Below are 27,231 nucleotides of genomic sequence, written 5' to 3'. Positions count from 1 at the left end.
TGGAATTTTGATAGGAATTACATTGAATCTATAGATGGCTTTGGGTAGTATGAACATTTTAACAATATTAATTCTTCCAATCTATGAACATAGATTTATTTTTTATTTGTTGTGCTTTCTTCAATTTCTTTCATCAAAACTATACAGTTATCAGTGTTCAGATCTTTCACCTCCTTGGTTATATTTATTTCTAGGTATTTTATTGTCTTTGGTGCTGTTATAAATGAGATTGCTTTATTTCCTTTTCAGATATTTTGTTGTTAGTATACAGAAATGCAACTGGATTTTGTATGTTGACTTTGTATCTTGTAACTTTACTAAATTTATTTATTGGTTCTAGCAACTTTTGGTGGGATTCTTTAGAATTTCTTTTTTCTTTTTTAAATATTTTATTTATTTATTTGAGAGAGAGAGAGCACATGAGAGGAGGGAGGGTCAGAGGGAGAAGCAGACTCCCTGCTGAGCAGGGAGCCCGATGCGGACTCGATCCTGGAACTCCAGGATCATGACCTGAGCCGAAGGCAGTCCCTTAACCAACTGAGCCACCCAGGCGCCCTAGAATTTCTATATACAAGATCACATCATCTGCAAACAGAAACAATGTTATTTCTTCCTATCCAATCTAGATGCCAAATTTCTCTGGCAAGGACTTCTAGCACTATGTAGAGTAAGAGTAGTGACAGTGGGCACCCTGTCTTGTTCCTGATCTTAGAGGAAAAGCTTTCAACCTTTCACTATTGGGTATGTTATTGGTTTCTAGCTTCATATAATTGTGGTTGGAAAAGATAAATGGTAGGATTTTGATCTTCTGAACTGTGCAAAGATTTTTTGTGTGACTTAACACAATCTATCCTGGAGAATGTTCCATGTGTATATGAAAAGAATGCGCATTCTGCTATTATTGGATGGATGGAACGTTCTGTATATGTTTGTTACGTCCGTCTGGTCCAAAGTATAGGTCAAGTCTAAAGTTTCCCTATTGCTTTTCTGTCTGGATGATCTATCCGTTATTGAAAGTGAGATATTAAAGTCGCCTACAGTTATTGCACTGTCTATTTCTCCCTTCAGATCTATTAGTATTTGCTTAATATACTTAGGTACTCCAATGTTGGGTACATTATATTTACAACTGTTATAACCTTTTAATGAATTGACCCATTTATCATTATATAATGACCTTCTTTGTCTCTTGTTAGATTTTCTGACTTAAATTCTATTTTGTCTGATGGAAGTGTAGCTATCCCTGCTCCCTTTTGGTTTCCATTTGCACGGAGTATCTTTTCCATCCCTTCATTGTGAGCCTGTATGTGTCCTTAAAGTTGAAGTCAGTCTCTTACATACAGCATATAGTTGGGTATTGTTTTTTATTTATTTCATTCAGCCACTTTTTACCTTTTGACTGGAGAATTTAATCCATTTACATTTAAATAATTATTTACTTACATGTAAGGACTTATTCACACCATTGTACTGTTTTCTGGCTGTTTTGTGGTTCCCTTGTTCCTTTTTTTCCTCTCTTGCCATCTTCCTTTGTGATTTGATGATTTTCCATAGAGATACACTTTGATTCTCTTCTCCTTACCTTTTGTGTCTACTATCGTTTTTTGCTTTGTAATTATCCTGAGGCTTACATAGAATATTGTATAGACATGTCTATTTTGAGCTTATAACAACTTCCATCACATAGAAAAATCCTACCTTTTTACTCCTATTTTGTTTTTGATGTCATAATTTACACCTTTTTACATCGTATATCCCTTAACAAATTATTATAGTTATAGTAATTTTTAAAAATTTGTCCTTTAACCTTTATACTAGGGTTGAATGTTAAACATATCACCATATTCCAGTATTAGAATATTCTGAATCTGGCTATACACTGACTTTTACTATTGTGTTTTATGTTTTCATGTTACTAATTGGTGTCCTTTCATTTCAGCTTGAAGAACTCCTTTCATCACTTCTTGCAAAGCAGGTCTAGTGGTGATGAACTCCCTCAGCTTTTGTTGCTTGAGAAAGTCTATAACTCTCCATTTTTGGAGAACAACTTTTCCAGGTTAAATATTTTTGTTTAGCAGTTTTTAGAAATTCCTTCAGCATTTGAATGTATCATCTCATTCTCTCCTGGCCTGTAAAGTTTCTGCTGAGAAATCCACTGATAGCCTTATGGAGGTTCTCCTGTACTTGAGGAATTTTTTTCTCTTGCTGTTTTTAAAATTCTTTGTCTTTTATTTTAGACTGTTTTGTTATAATGTACATTGAAGAAGATCTTTTTGAGTTGAAAAGAAAGCCTTGGAGGACTTATGAGCTTCATGAATTTGGATATCCAAATCTCTCCCGAGTCAGGACATTCTCAACCATTATTTCTTTAATAAACTTTCCAACCCTTTCTCCCTCTCTTCTCCTTCTGAGATTCCAATACGCATAGATTGCTTTTCTTAATGGTGTTCCATAGTTCATGAAGGCTTTCTTCACTCTTTTTCCTTCTTTTTTTTTTCTTTGTTGTCCTCTGACTGGATAATTCCAAATGACCTTCACAAATTCATTTTCTGCTCGATCAGGTTTGCTATTGATGTTCTCTATTGCATCTTTCATTTCACTCAATGTACTCCTCAACTTCATAATTCCTATTTGATTCTTTTTTTAAGATTTTATTTATTTGAGAGAGAGAGAAATAGCAAGAGAGAGAGCACGAACAGTGGGGAGAGGGAGAAGCAGGCTCCCCACTGAGCAGGGAGTCCGATGTGGGGCTTGATCCCAGGACCCTGAGATCATGACCAGAGCCAAAGGCAAACGCCCAACTGACTGAGTCACCCAGGCACCCTTATTTGATTCTTTTTAATGATTTCTATTTCTTTGTGAAAGTTCTCATTCTTTTCATGTATTGCTTTCCTGCTTTTATTGAATTATCTTTCTGTGTTCCTTGTAGCTCCCTGAGCTTCCTTAAAACAACTATTTTGAATTGTTTATTGGGAAAATTGCAGATCTCCATTTCTTTGGGATCAGTTACTAGAAAATCATTATTTCCCTTTGGTGGTGTCATGTCCCCTTCATATCTCATGTTCTGTGAAGTCTGGCATTGCTGTCTTCACATTTGAAGAAGCAGTCACCTCCTCTAGTCTTTACTGACTGGCTTTGGGAGAGAAATGCTTTCCATCAGCCCTGTATGAATTCTGAGGCTTTCTCAGACCTTCAGTGGATACACATGTTCCACAATTCTTATTCCCTCTTAGGGAATAGTTCTTAAGATTGTATAACTTCTTTTGATCCTGCAAAACCAGGATCAGTGCTTGCAGCTTCTTGTTTACTTCCCCTAGGGTGGTACTGAATGCTCAAGTTTGTTCGCTTTCTTCCAATCCCACAGAGGCGGGTTGGCTTTCTTTATGTGCTCATGAGCTGTCTGCGAAGGCTAGCTCTCGCTGCCCTTGGGAGTGTATACTGATAACCGCTCATGGAGTAGTGACGTGTGTGACTGAGGCATAGAGAGTATTGTGGGTGCCTGTGGACCAACATGGAGGATCTGTAGGTGAGGTGTCCCCAGGCGCTCATAAGTGGGTTTCCTGAAGGAGTCTGCAAAGTAGGTAGCAGGATCCATGTCCAATCACTGTCTTCTGAGAGCCCTGGCTGCTATTCTCCCAGCTGCTCTGTACACTTCATGTCATGCAACACACCTCAGAAATCTGAGTGAGAGGAGAAAGAAATGGGCCTCTTGGGCAGTGTCCCACACAGCTGGGGAAGCTGGGTGCTCACTCACATGCTCTCACTTTCTCCTGTGGGAGAAATCACATGCCAAAAGATCTCTCTTGTCACTGAGCTGTGCTGTCTTGAGGGAGGGCTGACATGGGTAAAGTGAAACTGTTCCTTTTACCCTCTTCAATGCATCCAATCTCATTATTTTTTGCTCCAACAGTGTGCTGGAACTTCACGGGACTCCTGGACCTACACAAAGGCACTGTCATCCTTGGGTGATTATCAGAATTGGCATTCTTTGGGCATAAGATGGCAGAAAACTCCTATTTCACCATTTTGATGATGTCTTAGAAGAAGCTTGTCTGTGTCTACAGAAAACTTTGTTGTGATTTTGATGGAAATTTTATTAAATCTATAGAACAGTTTGGGCAGAATTGACATTTTCCTACACAGAGTCATCCAATTGATGAATATAGTATGTCTCTCCATTTATCTAGGATTTTTTTTATTTCTTTCAAGCATTTTGTAATTTTCAGCAAATAGATCCTATGCATGTCTATTGGATTTACACTTAAGTATGTCATTTTCTTTGGAACAATTGTAATTGATATTGTGTATTTAATTTCAGTTTTCACATTTGTTATTAGTATACAGAAATGAGATCAATTTTTGTGTATTGATCTTATATCCTGCAGTCTTATTGAACTCAGTTCTAGGAGTTTTGGGGTAGACTCCATGGATTTTTCTATGTAGATAACCACATAATGTGCAAACAAAGAAAATTTTTATTTCTTCCCTTATAATATCTATGTCTTTTATTTCTTTTTCTTGCCTTATTGCACTGATATAACTTCCAGCTCTATGTTGAATAACAGTAGTGCCAGTGGACATCCTTGACTTGATCCTGCTTTTAGGAGGAAAGCATTCTGCATTTTACCAGTAAGCATGATGTTAGTTATATTTTTTGTAGGTACTTTTTACCAAGTTGAAGATTTTACATCAACATTTTGTCAAAAGCTTTAACTGTGTAAACCAATATGATCATATGATTTTTTTTCTCCTGTAGTCTGATGATATGATGGACTATATCAACTGATTTTTGAATGCTGAAGCAGTTTTGCATATCAGGAATAAATACCATTTGGCTATGGTGTATAATTCATTTTATACACTGTCAGATTCCATTTGTTAGTATGTTGTTGAAGATTCTTATGTCTAAATTTGCGAGAGTTATTGATATGTAGTTTTCCCTTTTTTGTAGTGTCTACTTTTGGTATCAGAGTAATACAAACTATATAAAATGAATTAGGGGCATCTGGGTGGCTCAGTTGGTTAAACATTCAACTCTTGATTTCAGCTCAAGTCATGATCTCAGGGTCATGAGATCAAGTCCCACATTGGGCTCCATGCTGGGCATGGAGCCTGCTTAAGATTCTCTCTCTCCCTCTGTCCCTCCACCCACTCATGCACTCTCTCTCTCTAAAAAAAATTAAAATTAAAATAAAAAAATGAGTTGGGAAGTGTTCCCTTCTCTCTTATTTTCTGGAAGAGATTGCATAAAGTTCTTCCTTAAGTGTCTGACAGAATTCTCCAATGAAACCTTTGCCTGGAGATTTCTTTGGGGGAAGCATTTTATTATTATTAAAAATTCAATTTCTGTGAGATGATAGGACTATTCAGGTTGACTATTCAAGTTGGTTAGATTTGAGTATTTGTGGTTTTGAGGAATTGGTCAATTTGACTAAGTCATCAAATTTATTAATGTAAAGTTATTTTCCAGTGTTCCTTCATCGTTCCTACAAGATAACTAGTGATATACCCATTTTCATTCCTAATATTGGTTATTTGAGTCTTCTTGTTTTTTATCATACCTCCTGGATTAGTCTAGTTGATGACCCCCATTCCAATTGTGGAGGTAGGGGTTCAACTCTTCACTGGATCCTGCTGACACTGGGGTGAAAAGATTTAAGCATACTGGTGATTTGTTGTACCTTATATCACTTCAAAGGGTCTTGTTGCTGCTGAGGACAGGTATAGGCTTAGCTTACCAATGGGCCCTGCTGACATAACCCTGATGTAAAAATCTAAGCTCCACTTGCTGCCACTAGGCAGGGGATAGAATATCAGTTCCCCGCTTGGCCCCACCAATAGCACCAGGTTGAGTAATGGGAATGTTACCACCTGCTACCTGCTTCTGACTACTTCCATGGATCAGAAGTCAGGTGAAAGATCAGTTCCTGCCAGGTCCTGCTGAAACTGGTGTGTGTGTGTGTGTGTGTGTGTGTGTGTGTGTGTGTGTGCGTGTGTTCAGTTTTTCCATTTTGTTTGATTGATGGAGAGAGAGAGTATTGCTAGAAAGGTTTTTTTGTTATTAGGCCACCATTTTCCCTGTGTTTTGGCTAGGGAGAACAGGCTTTTCTTGGAGTTTGTCTGTACCTATTAGAGAATCAGGGCATACATATATGCCCTTTTCCAGGATTTATGGAAGGCAATAAGGAAACCCAGACAACTTACTGCCTTTTCCTTCCTCCAGTTCCAAGGTCCCTAGGCAGCCTGACTTCTTTTTCTCCCTTTCAGAGTCTTCCTATGTTCGTTTGTTGTGTTACGTCCAGAGTGTTCAGTTATTAAGAGGGAGGACCTGGGAGGAATAGGGTCGTTCCATCTTAGCAGAACCACAAGTCCCTGTTTTTCTTTTGTAAAAACACCAAATTGTGACCCCATTGTATATACAATTTTATTTCATTTTTACTTACCATATCATAAGTTTTTAATTTCTGTAATGAACTCTTTGTAAGTACAATTTAAAAAGCTATACAATTCCCCACTGAGTGGCCAGAACATGATTTACATAATCATTTTCCTATTGTTGAAAATTTAGATTCCAACATTATTGCTATCATAAATAATGTACTAATGAAAACGTTTGTGCCCTAAAGTTTTTCCATATTTAGGATTATTACCTTAGATAGTCCCAGAAGTGGAATCACACAGCCTAATAGCAACATGGAAGACTGCCTCTTTTGTTCTCACCAACACTGGGACTTCAATATGCTCTTAAACTTGAGCCAATTTGATGGAGAAAACAGTAGTGTAGTATGCCCTCACGTGCATGTCTCTGATCACCAGAGAGGTTGATCAATTGCCCTCCTATTATAACCTGCCTTTTCATGTCTTTTGCCTGTTCATCTTCTGGGTCCTCAAGTATTCTTTTGGAATGGCCTTCCCAATAGAAGAATCTGATTAAATAGATACAAGAAGACGTTTTCTTCAACCAAAAAAGATATAGGTCAATGTCAAAGATCGGCTAGGAGAGAAAGAATTTAATCCCCTGTTCCACTACTGCAAAAATCAAGTGCTTAACAGGAAAACACCTGTCAATGAAATGAAGACATCAGATGAAGATAAAATATATGAAACACTTCAGATTTCTGGATAACTCTTGATCTTGAAAAGTATGCCATTTAAGAAGAATAAACATTTCCTGAATTTTACCTGCAGCATAACAACATTGTCACCTTCAAAAGTCACAAACACATCTGTGTCGCATTTTAGGCCTGAGATTCGGTTTTCCATCATGTAACCCTATTGCAGAAAAAAGAAAAAAAAATATTTCAAATTTGCAATTCTACCATTATAGAGGACTGATATTTTCTTTGAAATTAAACAAAACTACAGAAAATGGAAAAGAATAAAATAACTATAGTTTTCCTGCCCAGAATAACCATTCTAAGAATTTTGAACCATCACACTTGCTTTTGATCCATAAATATTATTGTGGTTTTGCCTTCATTATTAGTAAAAACATTTAAAACAGTCATGTCACACTTTTCCCAAAATATTTCAACAAATTGTGCTGATTTTTTTTCTCCCAAATCTTATGAATTCTAACAAATGTCAAGAAATTAGTGATTATGCCCTAAAATATGCAGGAGAATGATGCCTCCCCCACCCCAGCTCTTTCAAAATTAGCAAATATACCTGGTTCTTGGGACACAACATAAAATCCTAAATTGCCACTCTGCATGTTAATATCATTATATACTTTGTATCATAAATCCACACTCCAGTTTCCAGCTAGTTTTTTTGTTTCTTTTTTTTTCACTTCCTGAAATCCTTATTTAAATGGCAGTAGCCTGCTGCTCATTTTCAAAGTGTTGACAGTATTTCTGCACACAAACTGGGAGAAGCAGCTGCTCAAGAGAAAGTCGATCAGCCCCAGGCAAAATGTGGAGCAGCAAAGTTTGCTTTTGTTTGGCCTCGGGCCCTTCCCCTTCTGAAGGCCCCAGCGCTGTATTTCTTCCAGTTCGTTGCTCTTCCCATTAAATTCCCAGAATCTTTCCCACTCTCAAAATCTGCTTCCACAAATCAATCCTGCCTAAGTAAGTTATATCAGAGGTGACTGTCATGCTAATTCTCCCAGGAGTATTTGCAGTTAGCACCGCAGCTCTGAAGAGGGAATGACAAGATTTAACCGCCCCCCGGCCCCCCACCCCGCTCAAATTTTCAAGCCACACAGAGCCTCACAGAAGGGTGCTCCCATGCGCAGCCAGACACTCCAATTTCAAGGTACCTTAATGCCTTAGGGGACTGCCTTTATTTCTGAAAATGGCCACTTGAGTCAGAGAAGCCAGCACTTCCGGGGACCTGAGCATCAGTGCTTCCTGGCCCAAGAGCCTTCCTCTGATGCCCCTACCTTCCCTCCCCGCCACCCAGATCAGCATGGCGGCAGTCTGGGCAGCCAAACTGCCCAGTGTTCTCATCTTCAGGAATGCTTAATTACTTTTGTAAATGTAAATAGGTTGTATGTATGGAAAAATAAATCAGTAACATTTCCAACCTCCCCCAACCCTGCCCCATAACCACAGGGTTAAACCCGCCCCACAGGCAGACCACGTGAAATTAGGTTCTGACTGAATGTGACCAGGCCCTAGAGCGTTTCCCCACCGCAAGGCCATAGCTGACTCATTTTCATCATCATTGTGCTACCACTGATCGAGTACCCACAAGCCAGATTCTGGACTGGGTGCTTTACCCAAACCTCACTTGTTAATCCACGTAATCCTCTTCATTCTTACAACTGCCATGTGAGGTAGGCATCACCCCATCTTACAGATGAGGAAAGGGAGGCTTGAGAGCTATGTTGGAATGTTCTTGAATCATCAAGTTCTGGTGTGGAAAAGATTAACACTCCAGATACCACCTCAGTGTTGGGAAGAAGCATTCATACTCAAGGGGCATAGCTGCTCAAAATAAGGATTTTGAAGAAAAAAAATACTTTTTCTTTCAGCATTTTGCTCTGGTCTCCCCCAGTTGGGGTAGGAGTGTCAGGTTCTTTGTTGTTCTCTGAGGCTTCTGAATTTGTTCACACTCTGCCCCGGGAGGGGGGGGGGGAACCAGGCCGCCAGGGCTTTAAAATGACCAGGGAGATAATCTACTCAAAACACTGCAAAATCAGCAAATGAATAACAACAGTCTCTCAAAAAATGGGCAAGAAAGTTCTGTGAACATACAGATTCTCTATCTTATGTTAGCTCTTCCAATGCAATGTAATTTATTTCTCTTCTAGACGGCGAAACTCAACTTTGAACCCTCCTTCATGTTTGAAAATCGAGTAAAACCACATAATTGCTTTCCTGATGATTCCAGACTCTTCAGGGCCCAGACCCAGCTGAGGTACAAGGCTCACAGCCCTTGCAGAGCTTGCAGACAGCTGAAAACGAAACAGCCAAGAGAAAACCCAAAGCCAACCACGTGCAAGGCACGGCTGTGGCCAGCCCATTGCTTCCAATCTCCTGAAACTACCAAGGGCATAGTTATGATCTAATTTCCTTAGAATAGGCCAGAGAGGCCCATCTTCATAAAAATCTAAATCTTTGAAATATCTGGGGTGACCCGTTGAGAAACTAACAAGGTTCAACAAGTCCTAGGTATCTGTGTTCTGTGTGAATGTGCTCACAAGTTTAGAGAAAGACACACAACATAGAGAGTTACTGAATGCAGACCTGCAGCCATCTTCTTGAGGGACTTAAATTATAAATTCAGATCCCTGAATTCTTTGGTGGACAAATGATTATAAACACTGTGTATGTGTGTGTGTGTGTGTGTGTGTGAGAGAGAGAGAGAGATTTTCTAATTAAAAATGAACTTGGATTTTTTAATTAATTACTAAAAGCAATACATAAGCAAAGCATTATTTTTAAAAAATGAGAACACCGAGAAAAACCAACAGAAAAAAAATAAAGTCATCTGTAATCTCATGATGTGGGAGATAAAAGGGTGCCTGGGAAAGAAAGATGCCAAGAAAAAGGCTTGGAATAGGAGCTGAGATTGGGAGGACAGAGGTAAGTGTTTGGAGGAGGAAAGTGGGGAGGGACTGGGAAACCAGAAGGGCAGATCTGGGGAAAGGGAGCCATGGAGTGTTCTGGAGGGAGGAGGGACATGTCTGAACATGTTGCTGTTAGAGAAGACTGAGGAGTGAGTCAGGTGTGAGGAAAGCCAGAACCAGGTGAGCAAGACAGGAAAGTAAGAGTGCTGGATTTGGGGAAAGAGGAAATACGTTAACCTCATAGGCACCCACAGCACCCGTGGGTGGCAAGCTGAGGGGCAGTCCTGAGCTCTGCAGCCCGAGACACTTTCCATATCAGGTCACAACCCAGCATTTGTTACCTTCCCAAGGCTTTATAAACCAGCACTACAGGATGTGCCGAGAAGAGAGACAGTCATGGTCATTACTGAGGACCAATTCTATGTTATGTGTTACATCCGATATTTCATTTCCACCCTTCACAACATCTCAGCACCCCTGTTTGGGGATGAGAAAGTTGAGGGTCACTGAGGTTTCCTTACTCTGCTCTTTGCCCACTCGCCTGGGGTTTTGCAATGCTCTTCCCCCTGTCTGGAGCAATGCCCCCCCTCATTTCTGTCTCTGGTCCGAAGTTCCCACTGCAGGGAGGCCATCCTTGGTCCTTATGTCTAAAATAGCTGCCCCACCTGCCACCCTCTCTCTCCATCTCTTTACCTCAGTTTATTTTTTTATAGCATTTCCAGGTGTCTTTCTAAGCAGAGGACACTGGTGCGCAGACACACAAAGAAGGAAGACCACGTAAAGACACAGGGAGGAGAAGACGATCATCTACAAACCAAAGAGAGAAGCCTCAGAAGAAACCGACCCTGCCAACACCCTGATGTTGGACTTCTGGCCTCCAGAACTGTGAGAAAATAAATTTCTGGTTTTTAAGGTACTTTGTTATGGCAGTCTGAGCAGACTAATACAGGGCACGGGTGTGCGGATGCACACATACATGGAGATAAATCAATGTGAACTGCTTCTCTAACATGAGTAAATCCTCTGGGGTCTAGGGAAATCCTTCTCTAAGCCATTATTACAAAGTGCTCAACAGCACCTTGGGAAATGAAATGGTAGTCCCATAAATTTTCTTTTTTCCACACTAGACTCCTAAGGATGGACATTTGCTTATACATTTTGGGTTGGGGTAGGGCAGCAGATGAGAAAAAAGAGGGACGTGAGGGAAGAAGCAGGTTTCATCCCCCCAAAAGTGAATAATATTTTCCATTAGCTTATTTCACTCTAAATTAAAAAAAGAAATGTAGAATAGACAGAGGGAACTCTAAACTCCACGCTCCCAAAGCCAACCAAATCCTCAGGGGGTGATGCAGCCCAGAGTCTGGTCTCCGTGAAGAAAGAGCACACTGGGTAGATGTGTTACTCTATCTCTGCCTTCTGGGTTACATCGAGTCTCTTAGCAAGTAATTGTGAATGTCATTAAGGTTGTGTCCCATTTCAGTAAGAGCCCCATGAAACATATTTTATGATTCAAGCTTTGTACACTGAAAGTTTAATATTTTCCTGCTGTTTTTAACATCTCTGAATTTTTTTTTACTATATGATTACATTTAATAAATGGATCAGAACAAATTAGAAACAGGCTTTCTTCCCTCCTTTTAAGCAAATTGAGGGTAAATTTTGTTAATTTGAAGAAGAAGAAACAGACAAAATCAATCTTATCTTAAATTTGTCAGGGGAGGGTCAATGGGAAATACAGACACTGACCCACCAAACAGGAGGGACTGTGTCTTAGAATCGTGTTAATTTATACCTGTGTATCTCCACCACCCCAAATGGGGCAGAGCCTGACGTGTGTGAGATTCACTGCACCCTTTCCTGAGACAGCCATGGTCTGAGTGGAATCTTCTGACAGCCAGAGTTCAAGGCCCAGCAGATGATGGATGTTCCTATGGAAGTGATGACAAGTTGTCCTGCCTTGCCCTATTTGTTTTGAGGTGACCCTGCATTGTCAGGGCTTATGAACTGGGGAGAGTGGGTGGGAGGAAATTCATTTGTGGGTCCTGTCACCAAATGTATAATGAGAGTCTCATGCCACAGGCGCTATGCTATGCACAGCAACCATAGACACAGTCCTGTCCTCAGGAGAGAGATAGGTGTTGGTCAGGTAAACAAATAAAATAGGTAATTAAAAAATCTGTGGTAAGTGCCAGAAAGGAGAAGATCTGGGTTCCATGGGAAAAAAATAAAAGAAAGACCTCTTCTAACCTAGATGCCAACGAATGTTTTCAGAGGGCTTGTTTAACTTGGAACCTTAAAGAAGAGAAGTCAGCCAAGCCAGCAATGGGAGAAAGCTTGCTCCTGGTGAGAGAACAGCATGTGCAAACACCCTGAGGCCATGAAGGAGCACAGAATGTTCGTGGAGTGGGAAGAAGGCTCTGCTGGATGGAAGTGGTAAGTTGGGGGAGAGTGGCCCAAAGATAAGGTGGAAGAGGTAGACAGGGTTCCAGTGACTCAGGAGCCATTTGGGGATTCATTTTAGGTTAGTTTAGGTGCAAACTCATAAAATAATTTTGAGCTTTGGAGTAAGATGTGATTTTAAAAGATGACTATAGTGTTGAGTGAGCACAGCCCAGAGCAGGCAAGAGAGAATTTGGACAACTTGGTGGTGGAGGCATGGCAGCATGGAGGTGGAGGGAGAAGGGCTCAGAGGGTTGAGTATGTGCATGAGAAGGAGGAAGCCTGGGCCACATGAACAGTATGTGTGGTGTGGTGTCTACTGAGTTGGAGAATCCTGGAGCAGGAGGATGTTTGAGGGAAAGATCAAACATTCATATCTGTCAATGTCAGGTGTGAGAGAGTCTGTGAGCTATCCAAGAAGACTGGTCAAAATGAAAGTTAGACATGAGATTCTGGACATGTGAAAAGATGTCTGGGATGAAGATGTAAATTAGAAAGCCCTCACCATACAGGTGGTATTTAAAACCTCAGGAAAAGATAGAATCATCAAGAGTGTGAATACACAGAGAAGAGAAGACTTAGGCTCACATTCTGGAAAATGCCAACATTCAGAGGCACATAGAGGCATACAGGCAGAGGAGACTAAGAAGACAAAGAAGCAGGAGAGTATGGTGTCCTGAAAGCTGAGAGAGAGTGTGTCCAGGAGGGAGAGATCTGCTCTGAAAAATGCTGCTGAGTGCTCAGGCAGGTGAGGACTGAGGAGTCCTTTGGACTGAGCCACAGGGAATCAACAGCAACTGGACTAAAACTGTTTAGGTAGCATGGAGCCAGGGGAAGCCAGATTTGTCTCTGGCAATATGGCAGACTAGAGATTCTTTTTAAAAACTCTCCAGTAAGGGGAACCTGGGTGGCTAAATCGGTTAAAAGTCTGACTCTTAGTTTTGGCTCAGGTCATGATCTCAGGGTCTTGAGATTGAGTCCCATGTGGGGCTCTGTGCTTAGCACAGAGTCTGCTTGTCCCTCTCCCTCTGCCCCTTCCCCTGCTCTCTCTTTCTCTCTCTCTCTCTCAAATAAATAAATAAATAAAATCTTCTTCTAAAAAAAAAACCTCTCCGGTAGAAATCAAAAAAATATGTTCATAAAATATTTTTTTAAAAATCATTTTGAATACATAGTTAAGCTAATAAAGAGAAGTACCCACAGGCTGAACACAATGAGAGAGCATGGACTCCAAAAGGGTAGCAGGTGTTGAAGCCAGAGAAGAGGTTATATAAAGATGCCTAACAAACATGGTATCCTAGAAAACAATGCCTACCAGGGGTCAAGTAAGAAAACACCACCCCTCACCCAAGAACATAACGAGGAAGTTGGCTAGTCTCAGCTCTGGCTGTGGGTGGAGGGGGGAAACACCTTTCCTTAGAGTTTTCAACTATGCCTGCATTTAGGTGGCTCTGGGGCCAGAATCCATATTTCCTATGAGGCTCTCAGAGCCCCAAACAGAGGAGCCAGTATAAAGTGGATTGTTTAAAGCTGGGATCTTCAGGCAGCTGGCAGAGGTAAATGCAGATCCTTGCTGGCGTGGAAGAACTACCAAGATAAAAGTTCCAAATATCATGGGCTCAATTTATTTTTTTAAATATTTTATTTATTTATTTGACAGAGAGAGACATAGCGAGAGAGGGGACACAAGCAGGGGGAGTGGGAGAGGGAGAAGCAGGCTTCCCGCGGAGCAGGGAGCCCGATGCGGGGCTCGATCCCAGGATCCCGGGATCATGACCTGAGCCGAAGGCAGACGCTTAACGATTGAGCCACCCAGGCGCCCTTCATGGGCTCAATTTAAAAAAACCCACAAATCACAAGGAAAAATAAAGAGCAATCAGAAGAGATAGACAACAACAGAATCAGACCTGCAAAGGTAGCACATACTCATATTACCCTAAAATACCTACAAGTAGATAAAATCAAGAACATGGAGAAACAGTATACAAAATAACAATGGCCTAAAATTTTCCAAAATGATCAAGTGATACAAACCCACATATTGGGCAAACTCAAATAACCCCAAATAGGAAAAACATAAAAACAAATTAATACTTAGGCACATTATAGTAAAACCATAGATCACCAAAAAATAAAATATCTTAAAAGAAGCAGAGACTCCCCCCCCAATAGATTACCATGAAAAATTACAATTAGACAGACAGTTGATTCCTCAGCAACAACAGAATCCAGAATAATAATAACTTCAAAGTACTGAGAAAAATAGCTGTCAATCATGAATTCTATACTTAACGGTACTTCATCTTTTAAGACTGAGAATAAAATAAAGACATATTCAGACAAATAAAACTTAGGTTTACCACCATAGACCCACAGTAAGTGGCATTCTGACAAAGGTACTCCAGGAATAAACAACGGCTAAAGAGATGCCCGAAGGAATTGTAAGCAAAGATACTGGTAGAAGGAGTTCTAAAGAAAGAGTAGAAGTAGAACTTTAGAACTTTCTAAAGAAAGTTTGGAAGTAGTTCTAAAGAAACCCTGGTTCCATATAACAATAAATACAATGGCTAATTGGTAGAGTTAAAGAAGACAGTACTGAAGTAATGGACACAATAGCACAGAGGGTGGGAGCTGGTGGTCAGGGAATGCAATCTAAACCCTGTGTTGTTTGAAGAAAGGAAAGATGATAATTAACTTTAGACTTCGTATGGTTAAATGTGCATATTAAACCTGCTAGAGTGGGGACACCTGAGTGGCTCAGTTGGTTAAGCAACTGACTCTTGATTTCAGCTCAGGTCATGATCTCAGGGTCGTGGGATTGAACCTACCATCAACAAAGGGAGATTTTAGCCCACTCAGTAATTGAGAGATCAGACACACCAAAACCTCAGTAAGAAGAGGGAATATTTGAATAATGCCATTAATAAAGCTTGCTCTATTGGTTACATTTAAAACCCTGAGTTACTGAACGCACATTCCCTTGAAGCACACATGGAAACTGTCTGTGTTTCCATGTGTGCTTCAAGGGAAGTAGGCCGTAACCAATTTCAAAGAATCTGTATCCCACTGGCCATTTTCTCTGACTACAATGGAATTAAGTGGAAAAATCAATATAATAATAATTATTATTATAACAACAAAACAATGAGAACAGTTACTAAAAAGAAGGCAGTATTAATGCACAGTGGTTATACCATGTAGCCAAACCAGCTGGGTTTAAATCTTGGCTCTGCCAATTCAGGAGCTGTGTAATTTGGGGCAAATTGCTTAAATTCTTAGTCCCTCATTCTTCACATACATAATATTGAGGTTATAATAGTCCTACTTTGTGGGGTTGTTGTGAGGATTATATAAGTTAATCAATTTAAATGTGAAGTCTCGGGCTTGACATATAGAAAGAATTCATCAAAGGTTAGATTGTTGTTGTTGTTTTTTTATAAACACTTGACATTAGGAAATCTAAAAACATAATTCAATTCATGGGTCAAATAATTCACGACGGAAATTAAAATATACTTTGAATTGATAAATAGAAAATCTTATTTATCAAATTATGGTTGATACAGCCAAAACAGTATTTATTTTATTTTTTTAACATTTACTTTTTTTTTTAAAGATTTTTATTTATTTATTTGACAGACAGAGACACAGCAAGAGAGGGAACACAAGTAGGGGGAGTGGGAGAGGGAGAAGCAGGCTCCCTGCTCAGCAGGGAGCCCAATGACACGGGGCTCGATACCAGGTCCCTGGGATCATGACCTGAGCCGAAGGCAGATGTTTAGTGATTGAGCCACCCAGATGCCCCTAAAGCAGTATTTAAAAAGAAATGTTACAACTTAAATATTTATAATAGAAAAGGAGAAACTGTAAAAATTAATGAGATAATATCCAAGCTAAGGTATTAGAAGAACAGCAGGAAAATAAACCCAAGAAAAGTAGAATAAAATGAATAATAAAGATAAAAACCAATTAAACAGAAAATCCAGATACAATCTGGACAGGATCAACAGAACCAAAATTTATTATTTGAAAAAAATACAAAAATAGAGGACAAGATAAGGAGATGGAAAAAAGAAAGAATATTAGGAATGGCAAAGGAAGCATAACTATAGATACAGCAGGGATTGAAAAGATAAAAATTGTGAACTTATGCCAATAAATTTTAAAACTAAGAATAAATGGAAAAATTGCTGGAAAAATATAAATGATGAAAACAGACTCAAGAGGAAGAGAAAACCCGAGTAACTGTAACCACTAAAGAAAGAGAATCAATCATTTAAAATGTTCCCAGAAATAAACCATGGACCCTATACAGCTTTACAGGTATTTGTACCAAATATTCAAGGAACAGATAATTCAATTTTACACAAACTCTTTGAGAAAATAGAAAACATGGAGCACCCCCTCCCAAAACCATGTAATGAAACTAGTATAACTTTGATATCCAAATTGGACAGGGGCAGTGCTAGAAAGGAAAAATACAGGCCAACCTCACTTGTTATTATAGATGGAAAAGTCCTAAATGAATCTTAGCAGACAGAACCGACAGTGTATTAAACACACACATACACACACACACACACACACACACACACACACACACCATGACTAAGTTTATATCCCCAAACTCAAGATTTGTTAAACATTAGAAAATCTATTAATGTAAATCCACTACATTAACAGGTTAAAAGGAGGAAAGGGTACAATTATCTCAATAAAATAAATACACATAATTCCCTAAAAGTTAAATCTATTCATAATGTTAAAACCAATAAAAAAATAAACATACACACACAAAAGTCTCTTTAGGAACTAAGAGTAAAAGAAACCTTCTTTGACATGACAAAGAATATCTGCAACTATAAACAACTCTATGCCAACAAACTGGACATAGAAAAGAAATGGAAAAATTCTTAGAAACATACAAGTTACTAAGACTGAATCAGGAAGAAATAGAAAATCTGAATAGATCAATTACTAGTAAGGAGATTGAGTCAGTAATCAAAAATCTCCCAATGAAAAAAAACCCAGGAACAGATGGTTTCACTGGTGAATTTTACCAAACATTTGGAGAATTAACAACAACCCTTCTTAAATTCTTCCAAACATATCAAAGAGAAGGGAACACTCCTAAATTCATTTTATGAAGCTAGTATTATTGATACCAAAACCAGAAAAAGGACATTACTAGAAAAGAAAACTGCAGGCCAACAGCCTAATGAATATGAATCCAAAATTTCTCAATAAAATACTAGCAAACTGAATTCAGCAGCACATTAAAAGGATCATTCACCATGATCAAGTGGGATTTATTCCTGGGATGCAAGGATGGTTCAACATATGCAAATCAATCAGTATAATATATCACATTAATAGAAAAAAAGAATCATATGATCATTTCATTAGATGCAGAAAAATCATTTGACAAAATTCAACATTCATTCACGATAAAACTCAACAAATTAACCATAAAAGGAACATATCTTAACATAATAAAGGCCATATATGACAAGCCAATAACTAACATCATACTCAGTGTATGATAAAAGGATAAAAGCTTTTTCTCTAAGACTAGGAACAAGACAGTGTGCCCACCCTCATCACTCCTATTCAACATAGTACTAGAAGTCCTAGATAGAGCAATCAGGCAAGAAAAAGAAATAAAAAGTATCAGAATTGGAAAGGAAGAAGTAAAATTATCTCTATTTGCAGACAACAACATTTATATATAGAAAATCCTAAATATTCAACCAAAAAAAAAAAACAACTGTTAGATCTAATCAATGAATTCAGTAAAGTTGTAGGATACAAAATTAACATACAAAAATCAGTAACGTTTCTATATACCAACAACCAAATTTCTAAACAAAGAAGTAAAATAAGACCCAGCAATTGCACTACTGGGTATTTACCCTAAAGATACAGATGTAGTGAAAAGAAGGGGCAGCTGCACCCCAATGTTCATAGCAGCAATGTCCATAATAGTCAAACTGTGGCAGGAGCCAAGATGTCCTTCAATAGATGAATGGATAAAGAAGATGTGGTTCATATATACAATGGAATATTACTCGGCCATCAGAAAGGATGAATATTTACCACTCACATTGACATGGATGGAATTGGAGGGTATTATGCTAAATGAAATAAGTCAATAAGAGAAAGATAATTATCATATGGTCTCACTCATATGTGGAACATAAGAAATAATGCAGAGGATCATAGGGGAAGGGGGAGAAACGGGGAAGAAATCAGAGAGGGAGACAAACCATGAGAGACTTTTTTTTAATTTCATTTTATTATGTTATGTTAATCACCATACATTACATCATTAGTTTTTCATGTAGTGTTCTATGATTCATTGTTTGCATATAACACCGAGTCCTCCATTCAATATGTGCCCTCTTTAATACCCATCACCAGGCTAACCCATCCCCCCACCCCCTCCCCTCTAGAACCCTCAGTTTGTTTCTCAGAGTCCATAGTCTCACCATGAGAGACTCTTGACTCTGGGAAACAAACTGAGAGTTTTGGAAAGGGAGGAGGGTGAGGGGATGGGGTAACTGGGTGATGGGCATTAAGGAGGGTATGTGATGTGATTGAGCACTGGGTGTTATATGCAACTAATGAATCACTGAATACTACATCAAAAACTAATGATGTACTATATGTTGGCTAATTGAATTTAAATAAAAATAAATAAAATCAATCACATTTACAACAGCACCAGAAATAATATAATACTTAGGAATAAATTTAACTAAGGCAGTAAAAGTTCCCCATACTGAAACTGTAAGATACTGATGAAAGAAATCAAAGAAGACACAAATAGGAGTAAAAAATAAGCCTTTCTTGAACTCTCTGAGTTGTGACTTGGGTTCTGTGGAAATAGTCTTATTCTGCCCTGAAACCTGAAAAGTTACCTGGTAGTTAATTTCTAATATGTTTGAACCACAAACTTCCTTATTGGTGGACCTCTGATTTTTAATAAAAGTCTATAATTCAAGTAAAAAAAAGAAAGAAAGAAAACACAAATAAATAAAATGGTATCCCATGTTCATGGATTGGAAGAATTAATATTGTTAAAAAATGTCAATACTACCAAAATCCATCTATAGATTCAACACAATCTCTACCAAGCTTCCAATGGTATTTTTTACAAAAGTAGGAAAAGAACTCCTTTTATTTTATTTTATTTTTTTTAAGATTTTATTTATTTATTTGACAGAGAGAGACACAGCGAGAGAGGGAACAGAAGCAGGGGGAGTGGGAGAGGGAGAAGCAGGCTTCCTGCGGATCAGGGAGCCCGATGTGGGACTCGATCCCAGGACCCTAGGATCATGACCTGAGCCGCAGGCAGACGCTTAACGACTGAGCCACCCAGGTGCCCCAAGAACTCCTTTTATATAGAACAACAAAAGACCCCAAATAACCAAAGAAACCATGAGGAAGAAGAACAAAGCAAGAGGTATCACACATCCTGATTTCAAGCTGTACTATAAAGTTATAGTCATCAAAACAGTATGGTACTGGTATAAAAACATATAAATAGACCAATAGAACAGACATAAACTCAAATATATACAGTCAACTAATAACTGACAAGAGAGCAAAGAATACTCAATGGAGAAAACATAGTCTTTTCCATAAATGGTACTGGGATAATTGGATATTCATATGTAAGGAATGAAACTGGACCTACCACTCGTACACCACTCACAAAAATTCACTCAAAGTGGATTAAAGACTTAAATGTAAGACCACAGACCATGATGTTTCTAGAAGAAAACACAGAACAAAGCTCCGTGACATGGGTCTTGGTAAGGATTTTTTGGATATGACACCAAAGCACAAGCAACAAAATAAAAAATAAAGGGAGACTACATCAAACTAAAAAGATTCTGTGCCATAAAAGAAATCACCAACAAAATGAAAAGACAACTTATGGAATGGGAAAAGAATATTTGCAAACCATTTATCTGATAAGAGGCTAATATCTGACATATAAAAGATAAAAGAACTTATATAACTCAACAGCAAACAAACAACAAATAACCCAATTAAAAATGGGCAAAAGACTTGAATAGGCATTTCACCAAAGAAGATATATAAAAGACCAACAAGTAAATGAAAAGTGCTCAACATCACTAGTCATTAGAGAAATGTGAGTTAAAATCACAATGAGATATCATCACCTCATGCCAGTTAGAATGGCCATCACCAAAAAGACAAGAGATAACAAATGCCAGTGTGGATGGAGAGAAAAGAGCTGTGCACTCTTGGTGGTATTATAAACTGGTACTGCCACTATGGAAAACAGTATGGAGGAGGCTCAAAAAATTAAAAATAAAACTACCACATGATCCAGCAATTCCACTTCTGGGAATATATCCAAAGGTAATGATAACACTAACTTGAAAAGATATCTGCACCCCCATGTTCATAGCAGCATTATTTACAATAGCCAAGCTATGAAAACAGTCAATGAATGGATGAATGGGTAAAGAAGTTGTATACACACACGCACACACATACCCATACACAGAGGAATATTATTCGGCCATAAAAAACAAGGAAGTTCTACCATTTGCAGCAACATGAATGGACCTTGAAGGCATTATGCTAAGTGAAATAAGTCAGACAGAGAAAGACAAATACTGTATGATCTCAATTATACATGGAATCTTAAAACAAAAATAAAAACAAAAACAAAAACAAAAACCTCACAGAAAAAGAGGTGAGACTTGGCCTTAGCAGAGGCAGGGAGGGAGGGAGAATTGAAGGAAAGTTGTCAAAAGGTACAAACTTCCAGGTATAAAATAAATTAGTACTGAGGATGTGATATAAAACATGACAACTACAGGTAACACTGTTATATGATATACAGGAAAGAAGTTAAGAGTATAAAATCCTAAGAATTCTCATTACAAGGAGAAATTTCTTTCCTTTACTATTTTCTTCTTTCTTTTCTTTTCATTGTATCTACATGAGAAGATGGACATTAGCTGAACCTATTGTGGTACTCATTTCACAATATATGTAAATCAAACCATCGGGCTATATGCCTTAAATGTATACAGTGATGTATGTCAATTATTCCTCAGTAAAACTGGGGAAAAAAGAATATCTGCAACATACCCATACCAAATAACATCATTAATGGTGAAACAGTAAGCACATGCCCTTTAAAGTCAAGGATAAAATTTAGGTGCTTGTTATCAATCACTTCTTTCAACCACAGCACTGGAGGTACTTGCTACTTCAATAATATGACAATGAAATAAATATAAATAATTGTAAAAGAAGAAACAAGCCATCACTTGTCACCAGCGATATGACTGTCTACACTGAAAATGCAAAAGAACTACAAACAGATTATTAGAATTATTATGGCAGTTCAACAAGTTTGCTGGATAAGAGATCAACATAAAAAGTTGAGCTCCATATCTATGCACCAGCCTGAAAGGATTAGTTAGAAAATATTTTAAAAGCTATCATATATACTATAATAGATATCTGCTCCATGTCTGTCTCACCACCCATACTAGTGAAGCATCAGGAGGCATGTTCATGATATGCAACACCATTCCTGAACCAAAAATGACTGAGTTGGGAAGTACTACAACTCAGACTGAGCCAGGGATTTAGCGCGAGATTTATGAGAGACCATCTCAGAGTAGAGCTGGAATGGAGATGCTATGAACTTGATAGCCAAAGGGCAGCTACAATTAGTGCAGAGGAACAAGGAGAATGAGCAGACACTCAGCAAAGGCTGAGACTATGGGACCCAAGAGAAGTTCCTGCCCCCACTCCAGACCCCTTCCCAGTTCCTGGTCCTCAGATTCCAGAGCACATCTCATCTCTCAGCTCTCTCTCTCTCTCTTTCTCTAAGTCTGTATTCTCCTTTCTCGATTGAGCAACTCTGAAATGAGTCTCTCTAACTGGAATCCAAAAGGATTTTAATTAAAATGATCACAACATCAGAAAGTCAACCGTGAAGCTTCATTTTTCCCCCTCCTTATTTTCTTGATGTGATGGGCGAATATTCTTCTGGAGTGTTCTGAACCATCTCAAGGGAGGGTAAAGTAACAATACAGTACATTCAAAAATTGGCACATTGGCCTAGGATCGATGCCAGCTTTATCCATTATCCTCTCATATGTCTGAATGTTATCCATTTCATATAAAATTTGTAATCACCTTCTTTATGACCTTAAGAAATTTGGGCTGAGATCTTCAAAGGAATGTTGCCAATAAAATGGATTGTCCTTGGGTCATTTTAGTAATCTCTCTTTTCTTTATCAGTGATGAGGGTCAGTTTTACTGCCTGCTACTCTCCCACTCTAATTTACCTGACAAGATAAGACCTACTAACATAAGACACTCACAAATATGACATGTGGATTTTCTCACGGGGAGATGATTTTTTCCAGTGACCACAGGTTGACAGCAAAACACAGAGGTTTGTTTTAAAATCATGGATTATGTTAAATGAAGGGGGTAAGCATAGAACATTGATTAACATGGAACCCAGGGGCCAGAAACAAAGTTATCATCTCCCACTCCCAGAAAAGTAAGGTCCTGAATTAGCGGTAAGAGCCTTGGATTTGGGAGACTTGAATCAGAACCTGCCTCCACCTTCTACTAGCTCTGGAGAAACAGCATCTCATCTCTGGCCTTAGTTCTTCAATCCATGGGTAAACCGTAAGGATAATAATTCTTGCTTATAGGACTGTTGGAGGATTACAGGTGTTAACACCTATATAGGCCCTGGCATTCTACCTAGCAGGGACTCAGAATGTCAGTGAGTCAAAAACAGAAAAAAGAGAGCTGATTCCTCTAATCTTGAGCAAGGTTCTTTCAAAATTGAGAAATAATTTATCATCATAAAGTATTTTTACTATGCTGTTTTTCTAAATCCCTACAATCAAACTAGTTGTTGTCTGCATAATGACCAGAAAGTGACAGCAGAAATGAGGAGAAACCTAGGATTTAATCCAGAGTTCCAAAATGCTGAGATTCTTCTTGAAGGCCCTAACTCTGTCCAGAGAAAGGGTCTTCTGATCAATGAAATGGAAATGGAAGAAGTTGATCAGAAACCCACTGATGTTCTAGAAAAATCAGGTCATGGCTGAGCAAAGAGTCTGGCTGAAGAAGGTGTCATAGCAGCCACAGAGAGGTTCCTTCTACTGGGGTCAGCACTTGGATCCCAGCTAGTCCCCTCCTAGGAGGTCCGTCAGATCCTGGGACCCCTTCTGAGTATGGGCCATACCTGAACCTCTTCCAGGTACTTGGCATTACCCAGCAATGTTACCCAGTTACCTGGCATTAGGGTGAAGCTCAACTCACCCCTACCCTGCCCACACGTGCAACACTAGCCAGCTGGATCCATGACCTCCATACCTAGAACCCTCCACCAGAATTGCTAGCTCCACATAACCCAGGCACCAGCCGGGATTTTTCTTGGCTCTGTCTCTTCTTAAGAAATTGGATGGGGAGTAAAATGGTCTCTGCCATATTAGATCCAAGTCAGGCTGACCTACTTATCTGTTTTGAGAGATATACATCCAGGGGATTGCTGTGAAAAGCCAGGCAGTTAAAGAAATACTATCTATCTTATTCCAGGGAATAGTAAATCTGCAGCATCCAGGACAGAGGGGTAACCCTCAAATGACTATCCTCCTTGCACCAGCCTGCCTGCCTGCACAGAGCCCACTTTTCTGAGAGGACTTCATGTTCCACCAGAGTTTTGATTCTTCCTTGGGCCTGGAGCGGGGCCCACTGCGCTCTTGGATTTTTCAGTCAGGTTTTTCTAGTTCTTCTGCCTCTCCTTCGGTCACCAGGACTCTTAGCTGCTTGCATGCGGAGTCCCGCTATCCTTACTATTCTGCAGCAGCACCTCAGGACACCGGGAACCATGTGTGAGAGTCAACAAGCATGACCAGGCTCCAGAGGAAGCTGGCCAGGCTCCTTCAGGAATGAGTAAGGGCTTGAGCTTCAGCACGCGGACCTCACGTCATCTCTTTGGGATTCCCAGAGCTCTGTTTTGCTTATTTCAGGCCTTGGCTCTGTTCCGAGAAATGGTCAATGCCAGATAAATGAGGTCGTGTTGGATCTCCCTGAGGAGTTAGTCTTGGGATTAAGTCTACTAAATAACCGAGGGGCTCCACAACACACCACTTTTTTTTTTTTTAAATTTACAAACACTTGTAATTGTTTTAGTGCTCTCTTATGCAATCTTTAAAATATAATGACTCAGTCATGGCCCAGCTGGATGACATCTCCAAACAGCAAACAGCAGCTCTGTGTCTAACATGAAAGGAATGGTCAGTGTGTGTTTGCTGATAACCTTATCATCAGGCTGGGTCGTAGATCTCTTCTGAGACTTTCGCTTGCTCCAATTTTGTACGGAAATTTCTTTATTCTGCTTCAGCCAGTTCTGCTCTTCCATGCAGGATTCTGAAACAGAATGGAGCTGCCACGGGCTGAGATGAGCAGGCTCTTACAGAGGGGCCCTGATGGAGGGGAGCCTAAAATCCTGCTGTGGAGACCAACCCTCAGGGCCCTGTAAGCCCAGGAGTGGTATCTCCCAGTGTTGGTATCAAGGGGGACAACATAAAGAACACAGCTCCTGGCCATGGGCATCCAGGTACAGGGAATGCGCAAGAGCCAAAGGATACTCTAACAGGTCCCTGTGAAGAATGTGGTTGTACAGGGTCAACAGCTAGGGCTCCTGTTAAGTTCTACTCCAGTGGCAGGATCAGCAGGAACCATGCAGCCTGTCTAGGCCCCAAGCCTGTTTTTGCAGACCCTGATGATTTGGAGTCAGATCTGCTGAGAATGTGACTCGCTTCTACTCTCCAAGGCTGTACACTGAGGAGCTCTAACCAGGGAGCTCCCACATGAGTCTAATGGGTCATGGGGGTTGAGGTGAGAGAGTTGGATCTTTCAGTGTAATCACATCCAGGAAAAAAGAAGAGGACATTCTAGTATTTACTGAGTGCCTCTCATGGCGAGGCTTTAAAAGATAAGAAAATTGAGGCTCCCGGTGGTAAGATCCAGGGTCACAGAGCCCTGACCAGGAGGTCTCACCCCTTCGGTGATGAATGCTCTCCCCCCACCTCTCATACTGCCCCTTTCATGACACAGCCCCATAAGATGATTCTGTGATCCGGGGTTCTGCTTCCCTCTTCCTCTCTCAGACAACTGTAGGAAATTCAATCTGAGTCTGCTTGGATATGGAGAAAATAGACAACGTAGAAGTACAGTTAAATGGCAACAGTCCTAAGAACTTGGTTGGCTCCATCAATTTTTAAAGAAAGAAGATGGAAGCAAAGAGAAGCAGCCGAGGTCCGAGTCATGTGACTACCCAGAGCCCGCAGAATTCAGCTCCCAGCATTCCCACATGGGCAGGTGAAGGGTTTTCATCATGTCCAAATGAGGCCAGTTGGATTCTCCACTTACATACTGAGATTAAAAGCCAAAATGCAGAACATGTGTGAGCATGAAGCCCTCGCCGTTGGGAACGGTGCCCGGCTGCACGCCAAGAATGGGCTTTGCTTTCCCAGCTCCTGTCCCAGCTCCTCCCTGACTTACCAAAGAAGCTCAGGGTTAGAAATGTAACTACATCCCACCTTACTTCCCTCAGCCCTACAATAAAGGGCAAGAGCCAGGAATCACCTCAGAGGGGTCTGAGAGGAAAAGGGTCTGGTCCTGCCTGTCAACCTCCCCCATTATGGGAGGATCCAGTTTAATGCTAACTTCTGAGCACCTCAGCAAGACTCGTCTACACGCTCAGGAACAGGAGAGACCCGGCCAAGGTCACACAGCTGCAAAGTGGCATGTTGGATTCAGACTGTGCTCATCCCATCAACATGAACCCTGCTATTTTCTGGAGCATAGGGAACACTTGGTTTGCATATGGCACAGTGGTTTGGTGCATGGCCTCTGGAGACAGATTCTCTGCATTTAAAGCCTGGCTCTGCCACTTTTTAGCCCCTTAACCTTGGGCCAGCTATTTAATCTCTTTCTGGCCTCAGTTTCCTCCTTTGAAAAGGAAGTCTGATAACAGTACTCATCTAACTTGGAGTTAGCTAAGTTACTATATGTAAAGCACTTAAAAAGGTGCCTACATTTATAGAAAATCCTTTATGACTGTTAACTAAAACAAATAAAAAGCAAAGAGACCCCGCAGCCCCTGGATCCTGGGCCCCTGCATATGCTATGTCGGACATGGGAAGAGACTGCCTTTCTTAGGCATGAAGAATCCGTTGGAAAAGCAGGTCTGAAGTCCCAGAGGCACTAAGCACCCCCGGAGTTCAGACCTCATCTTTGGTTAAGTGTGGGCCTCGTAACATCAGGAGGCTTGTTAAACTGAAGTAGGACCTGTGTGCGAATGCAGGGTGCACTGGGGTCCCACTCACCCAGTGCTATCTGTTCATTCCACACAGTGAAGGTGAGCTTCATCTCCTTGGAGAGCCTCCCAGACACCTCAGTGTGATTTCCCACTCCTCCTCGGGGCATAGCTTCACCATGTCAGCATGGACTCTGGGGTCAGATGACCAACTGCTCTGAACCCCCATCCCTCATCTGCAAAGTGGGGATAACCAAAGTAGCTAAAGTTGTTATTAACCTGCTTACCGTTAATCTGCTAAGGTTGTTATTAGGCTGAGGATTATTATATCCTCTCGAATTGGCCCCCTTGTCATTATGAAATGGACTTATTTATCCCGGGGAATATTCTTGGCTCTGAAATCTGCTTTGTCTGATAGTAATAGTCA

General features: G+C 40.0%; 1 protein-coding gene across 8 annotated transcripts in view; it reads right to left on the bottom strand.

The window, feature by feature from the left end:
* ACOXL (acyl-CoA oxidase like) overlaps positions 1 to 27,231 on the bottom strand; it is a 356,238-nt gene that overhangs the window by 132,865 nt on the left and 196,142 nt on the right. For all 8 annotated transcript variants that reach the window (XM_025868175.2, XM_025868174.2, XM_025868176.2 and 5 more), the window contains one exon: positions 7,183 to 7,272. In XM_025868175.2, the coding sequence (XP_025723960.1) occupies positions 7,183 to 7,272 (90 nt within the window). The remainder of the gene's footprint in view (positions 1 to 7,182; positions 7,273 to 27,231) is intronic.

Source organism: Callorhinus ursinus, unplaced genomic scaffold (assembly GCF_003265705.2).
Source record: "Callorhinus ursinus isolate GAN/ISIS: 27379988/994484 unplaced genomic scaffold, GSC_fseal_2.0 scaffold10, whole genome shotgun sequence".
Classification (NCBI taxonomy): domain Eukaryota; kingdom Metazoa; phylum Chordata; class Mammalia; order Carnivora; family Otariidae; genus Callorhinus; species Callorhinus ursinus.
This window is presented reverse-complemented; position numbering and strand designations above follow the sequence as displayed.